Source organism: Hyperoodon ampullatus (genome assembly GCF_949752795.1).
Source record: "Hyperoodon ampullatus genome assembly, chromosome: X".
Classification (NCBI taxonomy): Eukaryota; Metazoa; Chordata; class Mammalia; order Artiodactyla; family Ziphiidae; genus Hyperoodon; species Hyperoodon ampullatus.
The window spans coordinates 132,963,495-132,985,303 of record NC_136913.1 but is presented as its reverse complement, the minus strand read 5'-3'; the positions used below and the strand labels follow the sequence as shown (position 1 = coordinate 132,985,303).

Sequence of the window (21,809 nt, the reverse complement as noted above, 5' to 3'; positions counted from 1 at the left end):
TAATGATGGCCATTCTGACCAGTGTGAGCTGGTACCTCATTGTAGTTTTGATTTGCATTTCTCTAATAATTAGCGATGATGAGCATTTTTTCATGTGCCTGTTCCAGACCTGTTAACTCTTTACTCATTGCCTTACTTTTCTTTGAACCTATGAAGACACTGCTTTATTTAAATTTTATCTAGGGACTTCCCTGGTGGTCCAGTGGTTAAGACTCTGAGCTTCCACTGCAGGGGGCATGGGTTCCATCCCTGGTTGGGGAACTAAGACCCACATGCCCTGCAGCATGGCCAAAATATAAATAAATAAATTTTATGTAAATCCCACTAAGACTTCTAGGTGTTAACCTATCTCTCTTTTTTGAGGCTGAACTTTGTTTCTCTTTTGATGGAGCAAAAGTAAACTTCAGTTTTTGTTTTCAGATTTGAGTGATTTGATTGTATTTTAACATGTATATTTGAGTACATGTAGTAATGGAACATTTTAAATTCTGTAGAAAGATTTGTGATTATCCTTTAAGAACAGTTTACTTTACCCTTTAATGGACAGCAACAAGACCTTTTGGTCAGTCAAATTTCTTAGTAAAATTGTTTTAATGATTTAGATGTAAATATTTCTAAGGAACAGTTTGAGACTGTGACTGTATGTCATTTGTAACTTCAGCCATCTGTTGAGCTTGCACACATGATGTATTCTAGCAAAAAATATTGATACTTTCCATATCATTTAAGATTGCAGTTGTTGTGCCATGGGAATTAAAAGGTGAAATGAAAATATGAAGACCTTTAAAATACACAGTGAGCAGATAGTTTGGATTAACTAGATACAGAAAATATAGCATTCTTTTTCATAAGAAAGTTGGATAAAGGAAACCATATTTTCCATATTCTTATTTCCAAAAGATTTTCTAGTATGACAACAAGTGAAAAAAGAGGGTTTTCTACTGAAAGAGCTGTCCTAACTCTTTTGCTTAGCCACACTTGCATAGGTATTTTCAATTTCTTTGTCTTCAGGACACGTGTGGGTAAATTCTTCACGGGCATAGGCATTGTGGAGATAGCGCCAGACTCCTGAGAATTCTCCTGGAATGTCGAAATCACGGTATTTCTTTGCAGCAACCTAGGGTTTTGGAAAAAAAGAGGAAAAAGCAATTGGTAGTGAGGGGCATCAGCAAAATGCCTAGTGTGTAAAAACATATGTCAAAATTCAGGATCGGGCTTCCCTGGTGGCACAGTGGTTGAGAGTCCGCCTGCCGATGCAGGGGACGCGGGTTCGTGCCCCAGTCCGGGAAGATCCCACATGCCACGGAGTGGCTAGGCCCGTGAACCATGGCCGCTGAGCCTGCGCATCCGGAGCCTGTGCTCTGCAGCGGGAGAGGCCACAGCAGTGAGAGGCCCGCGTATCACAAAAAAAAAAAAAAAAAATCAGGATCATTGAGGACGTTACCTACACAAAAAGTACTACAAAATAAACTTAAAGAATCTTGGATTTACTACTTTAATGTTTTGTCTACAAATGTAGACAAAACTCCATGCTTGTAATCATTTTTATATTTATGGTGTATTTAATTATGAATGTTTAGAAGAAGGAAGCACAGAAAAAGAGCACAGATCTTTTCACTGTTTAGGGTCCGACAGTGTCTTACTTCTTTATGTGTTCTTTGTGTCTGGCATAGGACCTGAGATAGAATAAGGTCTGTTCAATAAAAATTTGTTAAATTCGATTAGATAACAATAATATTAATAGCTCACTTTATTATCACTTGTTATGATCCAGACACTTTTCTAATATTTCATATGTCTTAATTTTCTTAACAGTTCTGTGAAATGGGTACTATTACCCTTGTTTTGTAGACAAGACAGTGGAAAACACCTTCTGATTTAGGAAGAAAGAAACAAGAAGTTTTTATGCTGCCTAGAGAAGATCATTATGGATTTTTCCTCTGAGGAGAAAAAGGAGACATACCTTATGCATAGTGATGATGACAAAGCCCTCATATAAAAACTCACACTGAATGGTCACTGTGCTTCCTGTTGGCAACTCCCAAACTCCTCTCAATCATTCAGCCTGCCCTATGAAGACTTACTTTAATAATGTTCAGTTTGGGTAACAAACTGCAGTCAGCCAGTGTCAGCTGATCCCCATCCAAGAACAATCTTCTGGAAACTGTGAGTTCCTCAGCACTGTCTGGATCAATTTCATCTAGAAGTGGGGTGTTCAAGTAGTCATCCAGACGCTTAAATTCTTTGAGCAGAGATTTTTCAAAATCTGAGGCAATGAAGTCAATGGGTTACTTATAAATGTGCGGTCTTCATGACTAAATACATTCCCAATATGCTTTTCACACATTTAGACATCTCTATATACTTAACTAGGATGCTCAACTACCCACTGATAAGACAGAATCAGATGTTTAATCAAATGGTGAGTAGACATATTTTTGGACTCTTCTTGAGGAGGTAAATTGGGAGGAGAGTCAAAGAAAAAGAAAGGTAATATATATTATCACTCAAGAAGAGTCAGAAAGTGGAATCAGAGACTAATAGCTCTCATGATTCAGAGAATAGTAAACCTATTCGAGAGTGTTTGTGAGAAATGGTAGGTGCTATGGTTTAAGAAACCTTAAAGGTACACAAGACTGGGAAAGTTGGGGGGGTTAAGAAATACAGTCCAGCAGTTAGTTCACCCCTGGCATGTCAATGTTCTAATAGAGCTAAGTTGGTGATTCCTATATTGAATATTAGATTCTAAATCCAATAAAACTTCATGCAAGGAATTTCAGAAGAGAGAACAGAGAGTGAGATGAAGAGTATTCCCCAATATATACTATATATTCAGGAAAGTCCTATTTTAGTTGAGTCAGAATATGAGAGTGAGCATGTGAGTGAGCAAAACGAAAAGACTTAAAGAAAGGTATCTTACTCTTATTTGCCTCCTTTTGTGCATTCTTAATGTATGCAGAAAACTTGGCAAAGAGGTTACAGCCCACGTCAAAAGACTCCTTGTTCTTGGGACTCAGGTGAGGATACCTTAAAAAGAAACATCACTGCACATAACATTCACCCATAACAAGACATAGACCTGGTGTCTTTGTTGCACTCTACTGAGAGAAGTTTTGGAAAATTGTGCTGGAAACTGAAGGTGCTGAGAAACCTTTCATTGGAAATATGTTTTTTTCCCACTCTGAGAATTCTTTAGCTTCTAAAGTTCACAGGGAAACCAGCTGTTTGGAATTCAAAGCTCATTTATCTACAGAAACAGTGTTTCAAATGGCTGTTGGGTCCCCATACTTGCTCCTAAAAGCCTGTTTGGCAGAAGATATGGTGGTAATACATTTTCAAAGATAAGTAGTAGGAAAAAACATGGCTTCAAATAACAAAATACATAAAAGAATAAAGAGGATGGAGAGGATGGGGGGAAAGTAGCCAAGATGTCCTCCTCTTAGTAATACAAAGTTAATTTAGCATAATAAATTAAAGTAATGTAATAATGTAATTTACCACATTAACAAATTAAGGAAAACCATATGATCATGAATAGATGCCCAAAAAGGGTTCAGTGAAAATCAATTCCTATTCATAAAACCCCACACTAGCAACTAGAAATGGTTGAGCCAAACACTTAGCCATCTTCTTTGATCCCTCTTTCTCTCCATGCCCACATTTGATCCATTAGCAACTCCAGCCAGACTACCTTTCAAAATGTATCCAGAATTTGTCCACTACTCACCACCTCCACTGCTCCCTACCTGGTCCAAAGCCTATATTACTGCAACACTTTGATTATCACCCCTCTCCCATGCTTATCCCTCACACTCCCAGGACATTCTCCACTTGCTGCCAGAGCAGTCATGTTAAAACTTAAGTCATATCATGTCTCTTTCCTACTCATTACCTTGCAATGTCTCCATCTCATTCAGACTCAGAGCCCAAGTCTTCACAGTGGTCTACAAGGGCCAGTGTGATCTGACCCAAGCTTACCTTCTGCTCTCATCACTTCCTACTCTCTTCCTTACTTCACTTCACACTGACCTCCTTGCTCTTCTTCAAAGAGGCCTGACAAGCTCCAACCCCAGGTCCTTTTCACTTGGTCTGCCCCTAAATAAAGTGCTTTCCCTCATTTATGCACATGGCCCTCTCTCCCTCTTCTTTCAGGTATTTTAATCTGATATATCCTCCTAAGTGAGGCCTTTCTCTGGCCACCTTATCGGACATTGCAACCTCTCCCCTGGCCCTAACACTCACTACTTCCCTCCCTTGCTTTACTTTTTCTTAGTGTTTATCATCATCTAAAATAGTTTATATTTTGCTTTTTATCTTGCTTATTTTCTCTCTTCCTTAACTAAAATGTAAGCTCGGCTAGGGCAGAGAGCTTTTGCCCATTTTATTCACTGATGTGTCCCAAGTGCCTAGAAGAGTACCTGACACTTAGTAAGTATTCAGTAAATATTTGTTAAATGATTAAATGAATTTATTAATTTCTTTAACTTGGTCAAAAGTATCCATCAAAAATTTTCAGCAAGCATCATTTTTTTTTGCTTTATAACAAATTTAATCAGTTATATATATACATATGTTCCCATATCCCCTCCCTTTTGCGTCTCCCTCCCACCCTCCCTATCCCACCCCTCCAGCCGGTCACAAAGCACCGAGCTGATCTCCCTGAAGCATCATTTTTAATGGTGAAATGTTAGCACTATTTCCTTTAAAATCAGTAAAGGATGAAGATAATCATGAAGGCCAGACACTATAAAACTCTTAGAGGAAAACATAGGAAGAACACTCTTTGACATAAATCACAGCAAGATCTTTTTTTATCCACCTCCTAGAGTAATGGAAATAAAAACAAAAATAAACAAATGGGACCTAAGGCAACTTCAAAGCTTTTGCACAGCAAAGGAAACCATAAACAAGATGAAAAGACAACCCTCGGAATGGGAGAAAATATTTGCAAGCGAATCAATGGACAAAGGATTAATCTCCAAAATATATAAGCAGCTCATGCAGCTTAATATTAAAGAAACAAACAACCCAATCTAAAAATGGGCAGAAGACCTAAATAGACATTTCTCCAAAGAAGACATACAGATGGCCAAGAAGCACATGAAAAGCTGCTCAACATCACTAATTATTAGAGAAATGCAAATCAAAACTACAATGAGGTATCGCCTCACACCAGTTAGAATGGGCATCATCAGAAAATGTACAAACAACAAATGCTGGAGAGGGTGTGGATAAAAGGGAACCCTCTTGCACTGTTGGTGGGAATGTAAATTGATACAGCCACTATGGAGAACAGTATGGAGGTTCCTTAAAAAACTAAAACTAGAATTACCATATGATCCAGCAATCCCACTACTGGGCATATACCCAGAGAAAACCATAATTCAAAAAGACACATTCACCACAATGTTCATTGCAGCACTACTTACAATAGCCAGATCATGGAAGTAACCTAAATGCCCATCGACAGACAAATGGATAAAGAAGATTGGTACATATATACAATGGAATATTACTCAGCCATAAAAAGGAACAAAATTGAGTCATTTGTTCAGACGTGGATGGATCTAGAGACTGTCATACAGAGTGAAATAAGTCAGAAAGAGAAAAAGAAATATCGTATATTAATGCATGTATGTGGAACCTAGAAAAATGGTACAGATGAACCAGTTTGCAGGACAGAAGTTGAGACACAGATGGAGAGAACAAACGTATGGACACCAAGGGGGGAAAACCTCAGTGGGGTGGTGATGATGGTGTGCTGAATTGGGCGATTGGGATTGACATGTATACACTGATGTGTATAAAATTGATGGCTGATAAGAATCTGCAGTACAAAAAACAAACAAACAAACAAAAAACAACTAATACTAAACTTCCTTTCAGTTATTTGTATGGAAATATGTTAATATAAATGTTTTAGACATTTCATGAAATTTCTAAAAATCTTATATGTTCTGGTATAATGTTATAAGTCATAATTCTAGTTATGACTTTAAAATGTATATCTCAGAAATAACTAAATTTCCTTGTCAATTGAATTATTATGAACTTTCATCAAATATTTAACTGTGGTCATTTTTAAGTCTTTGGTCATTTACAGACAGTTCTGGGTGTACTCTGATGCTTTTGCAAAAATGTTCCTATAAAAGGGTTTCATCTTCAAGGCATTCATGGAAAAGACTCTTACAAGTACAGATTTCTGATAACTGACTATACTGCTGAACTGAATGAATAAGCATTTTCAGAACTCTAATGGAAAACTGATGAATTCATAAAAGTGCTAACAAAAGATCAAGATGAAAAAAATTAATTACATGGGACTGAGTGAACTGATGAGGATGATTATAATTTTTGCGACTTTCTGTTTGAATTTTAAAAAAATCCCACAAGGACTCAGAGGCAAAAAATATACAAATCAATTTTCACTGCAAAGTAAAGGAGCTGTTACAGTGGAGGATTACTGGACTGAATGTCAATATTATGACATAGTATGAGTGTGTTTCGTGTTTGGTAATTGCAATCATTGTTGCTTTTGTTGTGGTCATCCATTTACAATGCTTGGTGTCAGTTTATTTATCTCTTGTAAAAATAAAATACAGTGTGTGTGTGTGTGTGAAAAAAATGGGCATTGTGATTTTGATTTGCATTTATCTAATGACTAATGACATTAAGTACCTTTGCAAGTACTTGTTCGCCACTTGTATATATTCTCTGGAGAATTGTTTACTCAAATCCTCTTTCCATTTTAAAATTAGGTTGTTTGCTTTCTGTTATTGAATTGTAAGAGTTCTTTCATATATTTTGGATACTAGTCACATACAAGGAAACCACCATAAGGCTATCAGCTTATTTTTCTGCAGAAACTTTGCAGGCCAGAAGGGAGTGACATGATATATTTAAAGTTCTGAAAGGGAAAACCTACAACCTGGGATACTCTACCCAGCAAAGTTATCATTCAGAATTGAAGGAGAGGTAAAGAACTTCTCAGACAAGAAAAAACTAAAGAAGCTCATCAATACTAAACCAACCCTAAAAGAAGTGTTAAAGCGTCTTCTCTAAGTGGAAAAAAAATATTACTTTTCTCTTGCTGCCTTTAGAATTCTCTCTTTATCTTTAAAATTTGCCATTTTAACTATGATATGTGTTGGTGTGGGTCTCTTTGGGTTTATCTTGTTTGGGAGTCTCTGTGCTTCCTGTACCTGGAAATCTTTTTCCTTCATCAGCTTCAGGAAATTTTCAGCCATGATTTCATCAAATACCTTTCTATCCCTTTCTCTCTTTTCTCCTTTGGGGATCCCCATAATGTGAATATTAGTACATCTGATGTTGTCTCAGAGGTCCTTTAAACGTTCCTCATTTTTAAAAAATTTTCTTTCTACTGTTCTGATTGGGTTATTTCCATTATTCTATCTTCCAGATCATCTAATTTTTCTATTTTCTATTTTCTTCTTTTGCTGTATGTGCTTTTGGTGTTATATCTAAGAATCCATTGCCGAATACAAGGTCTTGAAGATTTACCTCTATATTTTCTTCTAAAAGTTTTATAGTTTTAATCCACACATTAGATCTGATATATTTTAAGTTGATTTTGGTATATGATGTGAGGTAAGGGTATAACTTTATTTTTTTGGCATGCCAATATGAATATCTAGTTGTCCCAGCACCACTTGTTGGAGAGACTATTCTTTCACCATTGAATGGTTTTGGCATTCTTGAAAATCAGTTGACCACAGATGTATGGGTTTATTTTTGGACTTTCAATTCTATTCCAATGGTATATTATTATGCAAGTACTGATTGTTTTGATTACTGTAGTTGTGTAGTAAGTTTTGAAATCAGGAAGCATGAGTCTTCCAATTTTTTTGTCTTTATGAAAGACTCTTTTAGCTATTTGTGATCTCTTTCAATTCCATATGAATTTGAGGATTGGCTTTTTCATTTCTGTAAAAACACCATTGGAATTTTGGTTGGTATTGCATTGAATTAATAGATCACTTTGGGGAATATTTCTACATTAATATATTAGGTCTTCTAATCCATGAACATGGGATATTTGTATGGGTTGAATTCTGTCCCCCCAAAAAGGTATGTTGAAGTCATAAACTCCAATACTTCATAATGTAATCTTATTTTGAAATAGGATTGTTACAGCTGTGATAGTTAAGATGAGACCATATGGAGTAAGGTGGGCCCATTAATCCAGTATGACTGGTGTCCTTAAAAAAGAACACTTTGTGAAGAGACAGAGACACAGGGAGAATGCTATGTGAAGATGGAGGGTTGGAGTTATGTATCTATAAGGTAACGATTGCTGAAAAACCATGAGAAGCTAGGAAGTTATTTTAGCAATTGTTTGTAGTCTTCACGTACAAGTCTTTCTCTTCCTTGGTTAAATTTATTTCTAAGTAGTTTATTATTTTTGATGCTACTGAAAATGGAATTGTTTTCCTAATTTACTTTTTGGATGATTCACTGACAGTATATAGAAATAAATTTTTTTTATTTTGATCTGTATCTTGCAACTGTGCTGAATTTTTATTAGTTCTAATAGTATTTTAGTGGACTTTAAAGGATTTTCTACATAAAAGATCATATCTGCCAGTATCATTTTACTTTTTCCTTTCCAATTTGGATGCTTTTTCTTTCTTTTTCCTACATAATTGCTCTGGCTAGAACTTTCAGTACAATGTTGAATAGGAGTGGCAAAAATGGCATATTTGTCTTGTTTCTGATCTTAGGGAGAAAGTTTTCAATCCTTCACTTTTTTTTTCTTTCTTTTTTTTTTTTTTTGCAGTACACAGGCCTCTCACTGTTGTGACCTCTCCCATTGTGGAGCACAGGTTCCGGACGTGCAAGCTCAGCGGCCATGGCTCACGGACCCAGCAGCTCCGCGGCATGTGGGATCTTCCCAGACTGGGGCACGAACCCGTGTCCGCTGCATCGGCAGGCAGACTCTCAACCACTGCGCCACCAGGGAAGCCCTCAATCCTTCACTTTTAAGTATGATGTTATCCATGGGTTTTTCATAGATTCCCTTTATCAGGTTAAGGAAGCTCCCTTTTATTCCTAGTTTGTTGAGTATTATCATAACATGGTGTTGGATTTTGTCACATGCTTTTTCTGCGTCAACTGAGATGATCATGTGTGTTATTTTTCCTTTACTGGTGCTCTTTTATTTCTTATGTGACTTTGAATTACTTTCTAATGGCCTCTCATTTCTGCCTGAAGGACTTCTGATAGCATTTCTTGCAGAGCAGGCCTACTAGCAACAAAATCCCTCAGTTTTCATTCATGTGGAATGTCTTAAGTTCTCTTTCATTTTTGAAGGATATTTTTGCCAGATATTGAATTCTTGGTTGATTTTTTTTTCTCTCAGCACTTTAAATATATCATCTCTCTGCCTTCTGGCCTCCATGATTTCTGATGAAACTTATCTGTTAATCTTATTGAGAATCCCCTCTACATGATGAGTCATTTATTTCTTGATGCTTTCAAGATTATATCTTTGGCTTTGGCTTTAGATAATTTTAAAATAATGTATCTTGGTGTTGATCTCTTTGAGTTTATTCCACTTGGAGTTTGTTGACCTTCTTGGATGTATAGGTTTATGTCTTTCATTAAACTTGGGAAGTTTTCAGCCATTGTTTTCTCAAATATTCTTTCTGCCTCTTTCTCTCTGCCATCTCTTCCCTTATCATGTGTATCTTTGTACATTTTATGGCATCCAACAAGTATGTTAGGCTCTGTTAATTTTCTTCCTTTTCCTTACACTGGGTACTCTCAATTAACTTATGTTCAGTTTTGCTGATTCTTTCTTCTGTCTGTTCAATCTGCTGTTCAACCCTCTAGTGAACTGTTCATTTTAGTTATTGTACTTTTCAACTCCAGAATGTCTATTTGATTCCTTTTTATTATTTATATTTTTTATTGATATTCTCTCTTTATTGAGACATTGTTTTCTTGGTTTCCTTTAATTCTTTGTCCATAGTTTTCTTTAGCTATCTAAACCTATTTAAGACAGTTGATTTAAAGTCTTTGTCTATTAACTCAGGGTCTGGGTTTCCTCAGGGACAATTTCTATTAATTTCTTTTTTTCTGTGAATGCGCCATACATTCTTGTTTTTTTGTTTTTTTTTTTAAGAAGATGTTGGGGGTAGGAGTTTACTGATTTATTTATTTATTTATTTTTGCTGTGTTGGGTCTTTGTTTCTGTGCGAGGGCTTTTTCTAGTTGTGGCAAGTGGGGGACACTCTTCATCACGGTGTGCAGGCCTCTCACTATCACGGCCTCTCTTGTTGCGGAGCACAGGCTCCAGACACACAGGCTCAGTAGTTGTGGCTCACGGGCCTAGTTGCTCCGTGGTATGTGGGATCCTCCCAGACCAGGGCTTGAACCCGTGTCCCCTCCATTAGCAGGCAGATTCTCAAGCACTGCGCCCCCAGGGAAGCCCCTTGTTTTTTTGACATGCCTTATATATCTATTTTGAAAACAGGACACTTTAATATTATCATGTGGAAACTCTGGAAACAGATTCTTCCCTTCCCTTCCAACAAATAGGGTTTGTTGTTGCTTTTTTGGGTGTTGTTTATTTGTTTAGTGAATTTTCTGAAGTATTTTTGTAAAGTCTGTTCTTTCTTGTGTGTGGCCACTGAAATCTTTGTCTCATTATCTTTGGTCAGTTTATGATTTGACAGAGATTTCCTTAAACTCCTGGAAGCAAAACAAACAAAGAGACAAACAAACAACAAACCAAAGGATAAAAAGCTCTCCCGGTGTTTGTAAGCTGGCTCTGTGTTTGGATACTCCTTCAATGCTTAGGTATGCAGTTTATAATTCTGCCTTAGCCTTCACTTTCTACTTGTGTGGTGCCTGAAGTTTAGCCAGAAGTGAAAGCTTAAAGTCTTCTCAGGTTATTTTTTCTGAGCATAGGTCGAGACTTGGGCATGTGCTTGGACTTCTAGATTCCCTAGAATACATTAATTTAAAGCCCTTATTTCACTATCTCCCAAGTGTCTCAGCCTCTTTCTTTTTTTTCTTTAAATAAGTTTATTTATTTATTTTTGGCTGCATTGAGTCTTCATTTCTGCATGCAGGCTTTCTCTAGTTGCAGCGAGCGGGGGCTACTCTTAATTGCAGTGCGTGGGCTTCTCATTACAGTGGCTTCTCTTGTTGCGGAGCATGGGCTCTAGGTGCATGGACTTCAGTAGTTGTGGCTCGCAGGCTCAGTAGTTTTGGCACGTGGGCTCAGTAGTTGTGGCGCATGGGCTTAGTTGCTCTGTGGCATGTGGGATCTTCCTGGAGGGGGGCTCGAACCTGTGGCCCCTGCATTGGCAGGCAGATTCTTAACCACTGCACCACCAGGGAAGTCCCATCTCAGCCTCTTTCTTTGCAGACTTTTCAGTTTGTCTATTGCTTTCTCCAAGTTTTATTCCTTGCCCCATGTGGCAGTGGCTAATACATTTGCTTCTAAACGCCTTCCATGAGTGCCAACAGGGAAGCTTCCTCAGCCCTAAGGAAGCTCCAAAGAAGGTGAAAAAAAAGGCAAACCCTTGAGCCAATCCCTCAAGGTGCCACCAGGTCAAATCACACAACCACAGTTATTTGAGAATAAGGTCCATATCCTGTCCTCTGGTACGAGCAACCTGTTTCTGCAATGTGGACTGCTCTCTTTAAGGCTTCTAAAGAGCTGAGTAGTTGAGGATGGTAACAGGGTAACCTAAAATGCCACAGGGCTCTCTTACTGAAATTTTGCTTCTTTATTCTTCATTAAGAAACCCCAGCCTGCTTGTAAATTTTTGGTTAGATTCCAGAGTTCTGGCAAAGTTGATTCTGACAGCTTTTGCTGGGCTATTAATTGCTATTATGGAGGGATGACATTTTGGAGTTCCCTACTCCACCATTTTCATTGATGTGGGCATCTAACAGGTTTTAAAATTTTAGATGAAACAAAGATTATATGGAAGAGCTCTTGTATTTAGCAATGTGGCAGACTAAATAACCACTCTGGAGGACCTTGTCAAAAGAAAGTTCATTTTAGCATTGTTTGTAACACCAAAACTTGGAAAAAATCTTCCAGCTGTTTCTCCAACAATGGTAACTATTATGAACCAGGGATTTTTATGTGTTATCCTATATTTCCTTTTAAAAATGGAAGATTTTATTCCAGTTATCCAATTCCTGCTCCACCACTGACTATTGTGTGTGTCAAGCAGAAGGTGGAAAGAACTTGTCTTTTAATTTATTTGACTGTTCGACCATTAATATCTAAGAGAGATGTTGTGCATCACTCAAAGATCCTGGACTTTGAACTGGATGCAGTAACTGTAGGGGACTTGGGAGTTATCTCTCTTGGGAGTAAGTGTGTTCCATGTATGGGAATAAGGATACACACATTTATTTGGATGGTCAGAGGGGCAGAATATGGAAGATAACACAGTTATGTACCACTTTCTCCCTCTCTCTCTCTCCCTCTCTCTCTGTCTCTCATTAACTGAATCTTATTTTGTTAGGGATGGCAATACACCTGGATGAAATCTATGTTTCCTAGCTTCCCTTTGTACTTAGGTATGACTATGTGAATTACTTCTGAATAATGAGATGTTAATGGAAATTGTTGAATGTGGCTTCTGTGAAAGCTCCTTAAAGCTGACTTGCATCTTTTGCCCTTTGCCCTTCTCCTTCTTCCTGTGTGGGAGTTAGATCTGTTGCCTGGAATTCCAGCAAACATATTGTCACCGTGAATTAAACTTAAGACTGGAAAACTCACCTGAAGAATGGCAGAGAAAAAATATTAGATAGAGCCTGGGTCCCCAGTGAAATTATAGAGCTGTCATTCTACCCCTACAATGCCTAATTCTTGGTGTCTTATTATGTAAGGAAAATAAAACCCAGATTTATCTAAGCCACTACTTTTTGGGTCTCTAGTTATCAGAGTTGAATGCAATCCCTAAATGATACATAAACTAATAGAAAATCAGAAGAATTTGACAAGGTAATTCACAGAACAAAACCAAATGCTCAACCAACATGTGTAAAGATGTTCTAATTCACCTATTATTCAGGGAAATGCAACTAAAGTATCAATGAGATATCACTACACCCGTCAGGTTGCCATGAATTTTAAAAGAGTGACAATGCATAGTACTACAGATATGTGGGAAAAGTGTATATTTATACACTGATGGATAAAGCAGTAAAAATTTTAAAAGATATATACCATCTGAATTTTACTCCTGGAAATCTATTCCACAGGAATAAAAACACCAGTACATAAGGACATATGAGCAAGCATGTTATTTATAACACTGTTTGTAGTGGTAAAAAACTGGAAGGAAAGGGAATTTGTTATTGTGCTTATATGAACAAAAAAAGGGTATGAAAAGATAACACAATAGATTTTTTCACTAATTAATCTTTGGGAACAAGAAAAGGTTGGAGAGATGGTTTGAGGAGAGGCAGTAGTAGAGGAGGATGGATGAGGAGAAAAGAACAAAATAAGACTCAATACTTGGAGCTGGTGCTTAAAATATAAGAAGCCACCAATAATGGATGAAAGAGATATAGTACAGGCACACAGAAAAGAATCTAAAATAGTATCCCTAATTTCTTAGGTAGGAAGAATTTTGGACCGATAGAACCTTTTATTTATCATATGTATGTGTAATGATTAAGACGTTATTTTTTAGAGCAGTTTTAAGTTTACAGCCAGACTTCTGACCAGTGAAAACTGTGGGATAATAAATGAGTGACATTTTAAGACACTGAGTTTGTTGCACAGAAATAAAAAATGAATACAGTAGGCTTATTGTTTCCAGATACTATCCTGGGTGGGCAGAGACATACAGCTGTCATTCAAGTGTAGACAGTGCAGTTATGGCCTCTGGCTAACTGTGAGAGACCTGTTTCCTGGTTTTCTTGTGTTGGGTATGTTCTATCTTCATGCCATCAGTGGTATAACGGACTAGTCCTGACCAGTCCTCATGGACTATACAGCGCTATTACCCCATGCCCTCGCTCCTAACTCACCATAGGCTTCTTCTCTATTTCTAGACTACAGAGAATTTACTTTCTTATTTTAAGCAAGCTATGCATTTTAAAAATAATTTGAAATATTATATTGACTGTCTTTGTGTATTTGAAGTTGAAGGGGGGAAGTTTATGTGTGATAGACATAATATTTCTCAACCTGTAGAGCTAAGAGATCAGACTGAATTAAAGGCTATTTCAAAATTGTAGATCTTCTGAGGGTTCTACAATAAAATAAGTCTGATTTCTGTCAGTATAAATGTCTCCAAACCTCATTATGGATCAGATAACATGGATAAAATTAAATGTGGCCTAAATTTCTTGTCTTTCCTAAATTTCCAAGTGTATCCTTTGCCCATTCCTAATATACTACTTGCATCACATAAAGTTTTAATAGCTTTACATATGTTAAATAAATAATTATGTAGTAAAGTTTTCTAATCATACATGGAGTGATCGGGGGATCTTTGCAAACTTTTCTAGAAAGATAGCAAAAGAGAAGTCTGAAATTGAAAAAGAGTTAGATGTTTAGAAGAATCCTCAATCTGCAATAAATAAGCCAATAAAATAGATTATCTCAAGAACAATAATATCCTGTAAAAATGTTGTACCTTGGAGGAGCCAGTGTGTGCTCTAGGAACTCCTCAATTTTAATGAAGTCTGTTTTCAACTCCTTGTTATATATCAGGAAGGGAGGATTGGTGCCTGGGGCTAAGTCCTTCAGTTCTTCAGGCTTTCTATGATTATTGAAAATAAGCAGAGTTAGGCCTCTAGATAAAGTACACATTATGCAAACACCAACATTGTATTGGTGTCTACTGATTTTAATCCCCAGAATGAAACATGTCCTGATTTGTCTTACCTGGTCATGTCAACAGTAGTCACATTGAATTTAACTCCTTTAAGCCAGAGGATCATAAAAAGGCGTTGGCAAAAGGGACAGTTTCCAATACTCTCCCCATCACTTCCAGCCTATTAAGATAAAGAAAGTCTTCATTCATTCATTTGCTCAATAAATATGTATTGAGTGCCTGCTGGGAAATAAGCTAGTTGTTAGAGACAAAGTTGGTAGTCCTTAATCTCTTGAATTCTACCATGTGTGGGCAGAGAGAGATAATGAAGCAAATACTTTCATTGTAGGTAAAATTACCAGAGTGATGAGTACATAACAACAGAATGCTGACTAAAGACTATGTTCATTTTCCATTTTCATAGATCCTGCCAAATTTCCTTCTTGAAAGGTATATTCAGTATTTTCATTGGACCTTTGATTTCCTTATTCTGTGACTTGTTTGTTCATGACAATTTTATATTTTTCTATTAAGGTGATGACCTTTTCCTTATTACTTTGGAAAAATTACTTGTATACTAAAGACACTAACTCTTTTTGATAATGTTACATGTAATTTTTAAACAATGTCCTATGTAAAATTTTAATTTTACATAAAATCTTATATTGTTTTCCTTTATGAAATCTGGTTTTTCTGATCTGCTTACACAGCTGTTATGTACATCAAGGTTGCAAAGAAAAAAATTACTTTCTTATTTTGCTTTACCATAAAGATGTTCTCTCATGTTTTCTTCTGGTAACTTTATGGTTTCATTTTTGCATTTGTTTCATCTATTTAGAATTTATTTTGGCATAAGGAATGTATTGGGGCTCCAGCTTTATTATTTTTATTTTACAAATAGTTAATAGTTGTCTTAACACCACTCATTTAAAAATTCATCTTTTGCTCAACATAGCAAATTATTAGAGAAAGGCAAATCAAAACTACAATGAGGTACCACCTCATACTGGTCAGAATGGCCATCATTAAAAGTCTACAAATAATAATTGCTGGAGAGGGTGTGGAGAAAAAGGAACCCTCCTACACTGCTGGTGGGAACATAAATTGGTGCAGCCACTATGGAGAACAGTATGGAGGTTCCTTAAAAAATTAAAAATAGAGTTACCATATGATCCAGCAATCCTACTCTTGGGCATATATCCAGACAAATCTATAATTTGATAAGATACATGCACCCGTATGCTCATAGTAGCACTATTTAGAATAGCTAAGACATGGAAGCAACTTAAGTGTCCATTGACAGATGAATGGATTAAGAAGATGTGATATATGTATGTATATATATATATATATATATATCCATTATAATATATAAAGGAATTGTATATATAATATACATATATAATGGAATGGTATATATATATAATATATATATTATTTATATATAATATATATATATATGATGGAACACTACTCAGCCATAAAAAATGAAATAATGCCATTTGCAGCAACATGGATGTACCTAGAGATTATCATACTAAGTGAAGTAAACCACACAGAGAAAAACAAATATAGATATGGCTTATATGTGGAATCTAAAATATGACACAAATGAACTTATCTACGAAACAGAAACAGACTCATAGACATAGAGAGCAGACTGTGGTTGCCAAGGGGGGCAGGGGATGGGAGAGGCATGGATTGGGAGTTTGGGATTAGTAGATGAAAACTATTACATACAGAATGGATAAACAACAAGGTCCTACTGTATAGCACAGGAAACTATATTCAATATCCTGTGATAAACCATAATGGAAAAGAATATGAAAAAGGATGTGTGTGTGTGTGTGTGTGTATATATATATATATATATATATATATATATGTAACTGAATCACTTTGCTGTACAGCAGAAATTAACACAACATTGTAAATCAGAGACACTTCAGTGAAAAATGACCACATCTTACTTTATGTAAATTATACCTCAATAAATTGTATTAAAATGGAAAAGTTCAAAAAGAAGAACAAAAAAACCCTCAAATAAATGATATTATGCAGCGATTGCAGACATTGCAATGACAAAGGTAAGGGTATAACCATGGAAGGGGGTTCCTGAGAGATTATGAAGAACAAGGTCACTGGAGGAGAGAAAGCCAAGGATGTGAGAGGACAGAGTGTTGGAAGGGTCATTTGTGTAGATATTAAAATCACCAAGAATTATGATAGGCATAGTGTTGAAGAGTGTGACAATATTCCAGGAAATAAAATCCATAAGAAGTAAGGGAAAGTGACCTGGGATTGGGAAGACTACTATAACAAGGAGGGGTAGTGGTTGGTTTAGTCTGATTTTATGAGACAACCTAGATATTTCTCTGAATGGGAGAGATAGAATGGTCTGGAAACAAGAATGAGGAGCAAGGACATCTAAAGACACCTACCCCATCGCCACCCTCAGTGGTAATAGAAATGAGGAAGAAAGGGGAGTCACTCCTTGAGAAGGCTGTAGCTGATGTTGTCTCCTGAGGAGAGATCCAAGTTTTAGACACCTCAAACTCAACATGTCCCAAAGTGAATTCTTTCCCTTTTCTTTACTCCACACACTTACCTACTCTTTAGAGTTCCTAATCCTGTAAATTGCATTGCTATCTACTTTGGATTTGTGAATTGTGTTCCCCCCCAAATTAAAATGTTGAATCCATGCCCCCCAACGTGATGGTAGTTGGAGGTGAGGTGTTTGGGAAGTGATTGGTCTAGATGAGGTCATGAGGGTAGAACCCTTACGATGGGATTAATGCCCTTATGTGAAGAAACCAGAGCTCTCTCTCTCTTTTTCTTTCTCTCTTTCTTCATCTCCCCCAACAACCATGTATATAAGGTCACAGCAAGAAGGCACCTACCTATAATAAACCAGGAAGAGAGTTCTCACCAGAAACTGACCATGCTGACACCTTGATCTTGGACATAATTCTTGTTTTTTGGTAAATTTTCCTTTTCCTGGCAGTGAGTACAACAGAGGAAATAATGTTTATTGTTGCTCTTTTTGGCATCAGGGAGTGAAGAGGTATGGGAAGAGGCAACCACCTTGGCAGCTGAATTTATTTTGTTAACAGAAGTCAGGCTAAAGATCCAATCATAACTGGGGTTAGTGAATGGAAACTTGATTAGGCAGGAAGAAGAATGAAGTCTGATAATAGATACAGCAGGAAGGGTGGGTTGCCTTTGGCAAAAGGAAAGGCAAAACAGTGAGGTGTGGGGGAAATGCAGCACAATTTTACAGGAAAACTGAATTTTTTTCTGTTTATAATAATGCTGATTTAAAGTGCCACTACACAAAATGTATGAATATACAATGGAGAAAAGACAGGCTCTTCCATAAGTGGTGCTGGGAAAACTGGACAGCTACATGTAAAAGAATGAAATTAGAACACTCCCTAACACCATACACAAAAATAAACTCAAAATGGATTAAAGACCTAAATGTAAGGCCAGACGCTATAAAACTCTTTGAGGAAAACATAGGCAGAACACTCTATGACATAAATCACAGCAAGGTATTTTTGACCCACCTCCTGGAGAAATGGACATGAAAACTACCACAATGTGGTCATTCACCAAAACAACTTTTTCTCTTTGCGTTTGTGATCTATGTTTCTAAACATGAAAAATAGTAATGGCTGGAACATCTGACATTTACTGAATGTTTACTATGTTAACAACTACTGTGTCTTACAAATTTATTTTATTTAATGCTTATAATGAAGACGATCCTGTGAGGTAGGTTCTGTCATTACTCTTGTTTTACAGATGAGGAAATTGAAGTTCAGAGAAGCTGACTTGCTCAAGTACACTCAGCTAGACAAGAGTTGATGACCCATACACTCTTCTCATGTAGCTAATCCAGGACTGTCTACTCCACAATCCACACTCCTTAAACACTGCTTTCTCTCATCTAATAGTTTTATTGGATTTTTTATTAATCAGTCTTTATAATAGTCTTTATGATAGTTCTAAGATAATTTGAAAATGGTCTGAACATTCAGAGAAGAGTACCATCTCTTTTTCTATTTTACATTTATCAATAAAGACAAAAATATTACATTCAGGATTTTGGCCCAAATGTTAGAATCTATAATGTTATGTACAAATCTATGAAAACGTCATTTTAGACTGGTAGAGAACACAAAAACTCCATTTATCAATGAACAACAAACCAATAAGATAAACTCTGCATTTAAAGAAAACAAAATGTTAGAAAATCCTTTGTTCTTAGTTCCTGGATATAAATCTTGCCCAAATCATTCAGAGTTGAAAGGCAATGTTTTCACTCACTCCATGGAACACATGGGGGTGTGTGCTATAAATTCTAAATTGTGTCAGGAAAGGACTTACTTTCTTGTAGGGATCCCATCAGTAGCGTTGGGAAATTGTGGTAGGGTCCCCAGACATAGCTGGGGAAATTACAGACTCATTTAATCTTTAGAAAGATACCACATTATAAGGGAGATACAACTGGTAAACAGTAGTGCTTTTTAAATTTTCTCATTAACATTTTCACCCCTCTCAGCCCCTATTCCCCCTCTTCTATGAAACTTCTAGAGATCTTTGGAATCCATCTCAAAGCAAAGCAAAACAAAAACCCAGATCAGGTGGTACTAAAGGTTCTTCCAGAAAATCTGTGACTTGTATCAATGTCATTAGATAAGCTAACATCTAGAGGATTTCATCTAATGAAATTCTGGGAAATGTTACTAAAAAGTGTGCCAAATTGAAAACAATGAATTAAGATTATGCACAGCTATTTTAAGGGACTGGAATCTTGACCCTGCCATTTACTAGCTATGTGACCTTACGCAAAGCTACTTAGCTACTTTTTGTTTTAGTTTCTGTAACCATAAAATAGGGTTAATAATAAACCACTTAGCACAGTCCCTGCCATAAGTACTCAATAAATGATTAGGTTTTTAACCTGAAAGTTATTATTTAATTTAACATTTGCTCATCCAACGTGTGATTTCCTAACTTCCCCTGTCTAGATTACCACCCAAATTATGGGAAGTCTATGAAGATAAACACACAGATCCATGCCAACGACTGGTTAGAGGAGTTTGATTGGATTGAATAAACAAGTTTAGACAAAAGAAACTAGTTACCCTATGAAGAGACCTATTACCTCTGGTTTGGAATTGGTAGTTATAAAAAGTCAGTTAGGAAGTTAAGGCTTACTTATGTTGCCTCTGAGCAGTGACATGTTTTGCTAGAATCCAGAGATAGGAGAAGTAGCTCTTATGCCCCACAGTCAAGCAAACACTTACTTGGATTGTTTTGCTATGCAGGAATTTAAGAGTCTCCTATAATTTTGAAAAGGCTAATTAATTATGTCCTTGATGTATATATGTGACCAGTTGTAAAATATTTTAAAATTATTGTAAAAGTATTATTTTGGCCAACAGATGTTTAACCTAAAATTTGGTAAGCACACCTTATTTTATGCCTTTGTAGGCCATCAAGAGGTGATGTAGTTTTACAGGCAAGTTACTTAGACCTTATTTCCTTAGCTTACTTACCTAGAATTCATGAGGACAATATGACTAAAGTTTTGAGTACTATTACCACCACTACTACTGATGATACTACATTACTACTATTAACCTATCTTCTAAGTTGTTAGGACTAAATGAGATAATATACATAAAGTGTTAGAAAAGGGTTAAGCATGATATAAGAGTTTGTTATTATTATTACCATCCTGAATACTTCCAATAGTCAATGAAAATATAGAGAAAAATAGTTAATATAAGCAAGGATTTAGGAAACTATGTAATTTCTACTTGGAATAACCAGTAAAAGATTGTTTCTTTTTCTTGATGAGCTAATTTAGAAACACATGTTCCTTTCTCCTGCTTTAGGGGTTTTCCAAAGGGCTTTTCTGAAATGTTAAGACATTTAAAAAAAAAAGCCAAGGCAAAATGCCCCCTACTCATATAACAGGCACACAGACTCCTGGCTTTTTCTCCTCTAGTGTCCATTTGACACTGCTGTGATGTTCATCCATTGTGGGAGAATTTCAGAAAGCTCTGTTTGGACCATGTGTGGGAATGAGGCTCTCAGGCCATTCTTGGCCCTCTCCTCCCCACATTCAGGCCTTCCAAAACATATCTCATAAAACACAGATTATGAGAACTGGGAAGCCCTTAAGGATCATTTTGTCAGGCTCATTTATTGTACAGATGGAAAAACAAAGAGGGAGGGAGGGATTTGTCCAAGGTTACATAGGAAGTCACTAATAATACAATGTACTTGTTCTAACTACCAGCCAGTCTAGTTGTCTTTCTACCATATCTTCTTGCTTTTTTCAGATGGGGTGTTTTCCTATTGTTATATAAGAGCAGCCAAACACCCAGGTATTCTTCTAGGACTCAGAGTGGGTATAAAATTTAAAAATTATTTCTGATCTCTAGCTGAAATGTTGACTTAAAAAAACAAGCTGAGGTCTAGTGTCAAGGAATAATACATTCTCTATGCTCTCATTATAACTAGAAAACTTACCTTCACAAAAAGCTCAATTTCAGGGTCTGCTTGACTGCTGGGCCTCGGGTCTGCCATCTTTCTGTTTTTATTGCCAGTTTTCAGCCCCCTGCCTTCTTTGCAGTCCACAGTACTCACAGATTCTTTTCTTCCAGTTTTATCCAAAGGCTTAAATGAAGGTTGTGCTTTAAGAGGAAAGTCCAGCTTGTAATAGTCAGAGCTGGGCTAGTCTCTCTTCAAGAGGTGCAGAAAATTCTAGATGCTTGAGAACAACTCTTGAATTCGTTTTCTTTCTTCCTCTTGACCTAACATTTGAATCAAGGAGGAGCCGATGACGTGTGTATAAACTGGCTGGCTAGAAGGGTGGGGGAGTTTCCAAAGAGGCTTCAATGCTATGAGTCAGCAGAGAGAAACACATACACACAAACACACACATGCAGTTTCGAGATATCAAGCAGACCA

The 21,809-nt window shown here is 36.6% G+C and overlaps 1 protein-coding gene across 1 annotated transcript; it reads right to left on the bottom strand.

Annotated features, from left to right (window-relative positions):
* Window positions 1-955: 955 nt before the first annotated feature.
* CLIC2 (chloride intracellular channel 2) lies at window positions 956-21,425 on the bottom strand (the record flags this gene model as incomplete). The annotated part of the gene is made up of 6 exons (XM_079728280.1): window positions 956-1,117; window positions 2,085-2,266; window positions 2,921-3,027; window positions 14,640-14,765; window positions 14,891-15,000; window positions 21,369-21,425. The coding sequence occupies 6 exons, from the start codon at window positions 21,423-21,425 to the stop codon at window positions 956-958; spliced, it is 744 nt and encodes a 247-aa protein (XP_079584406.1).
* Window positions 21,426-21,809: the final 384 nt, after the last annotated feature.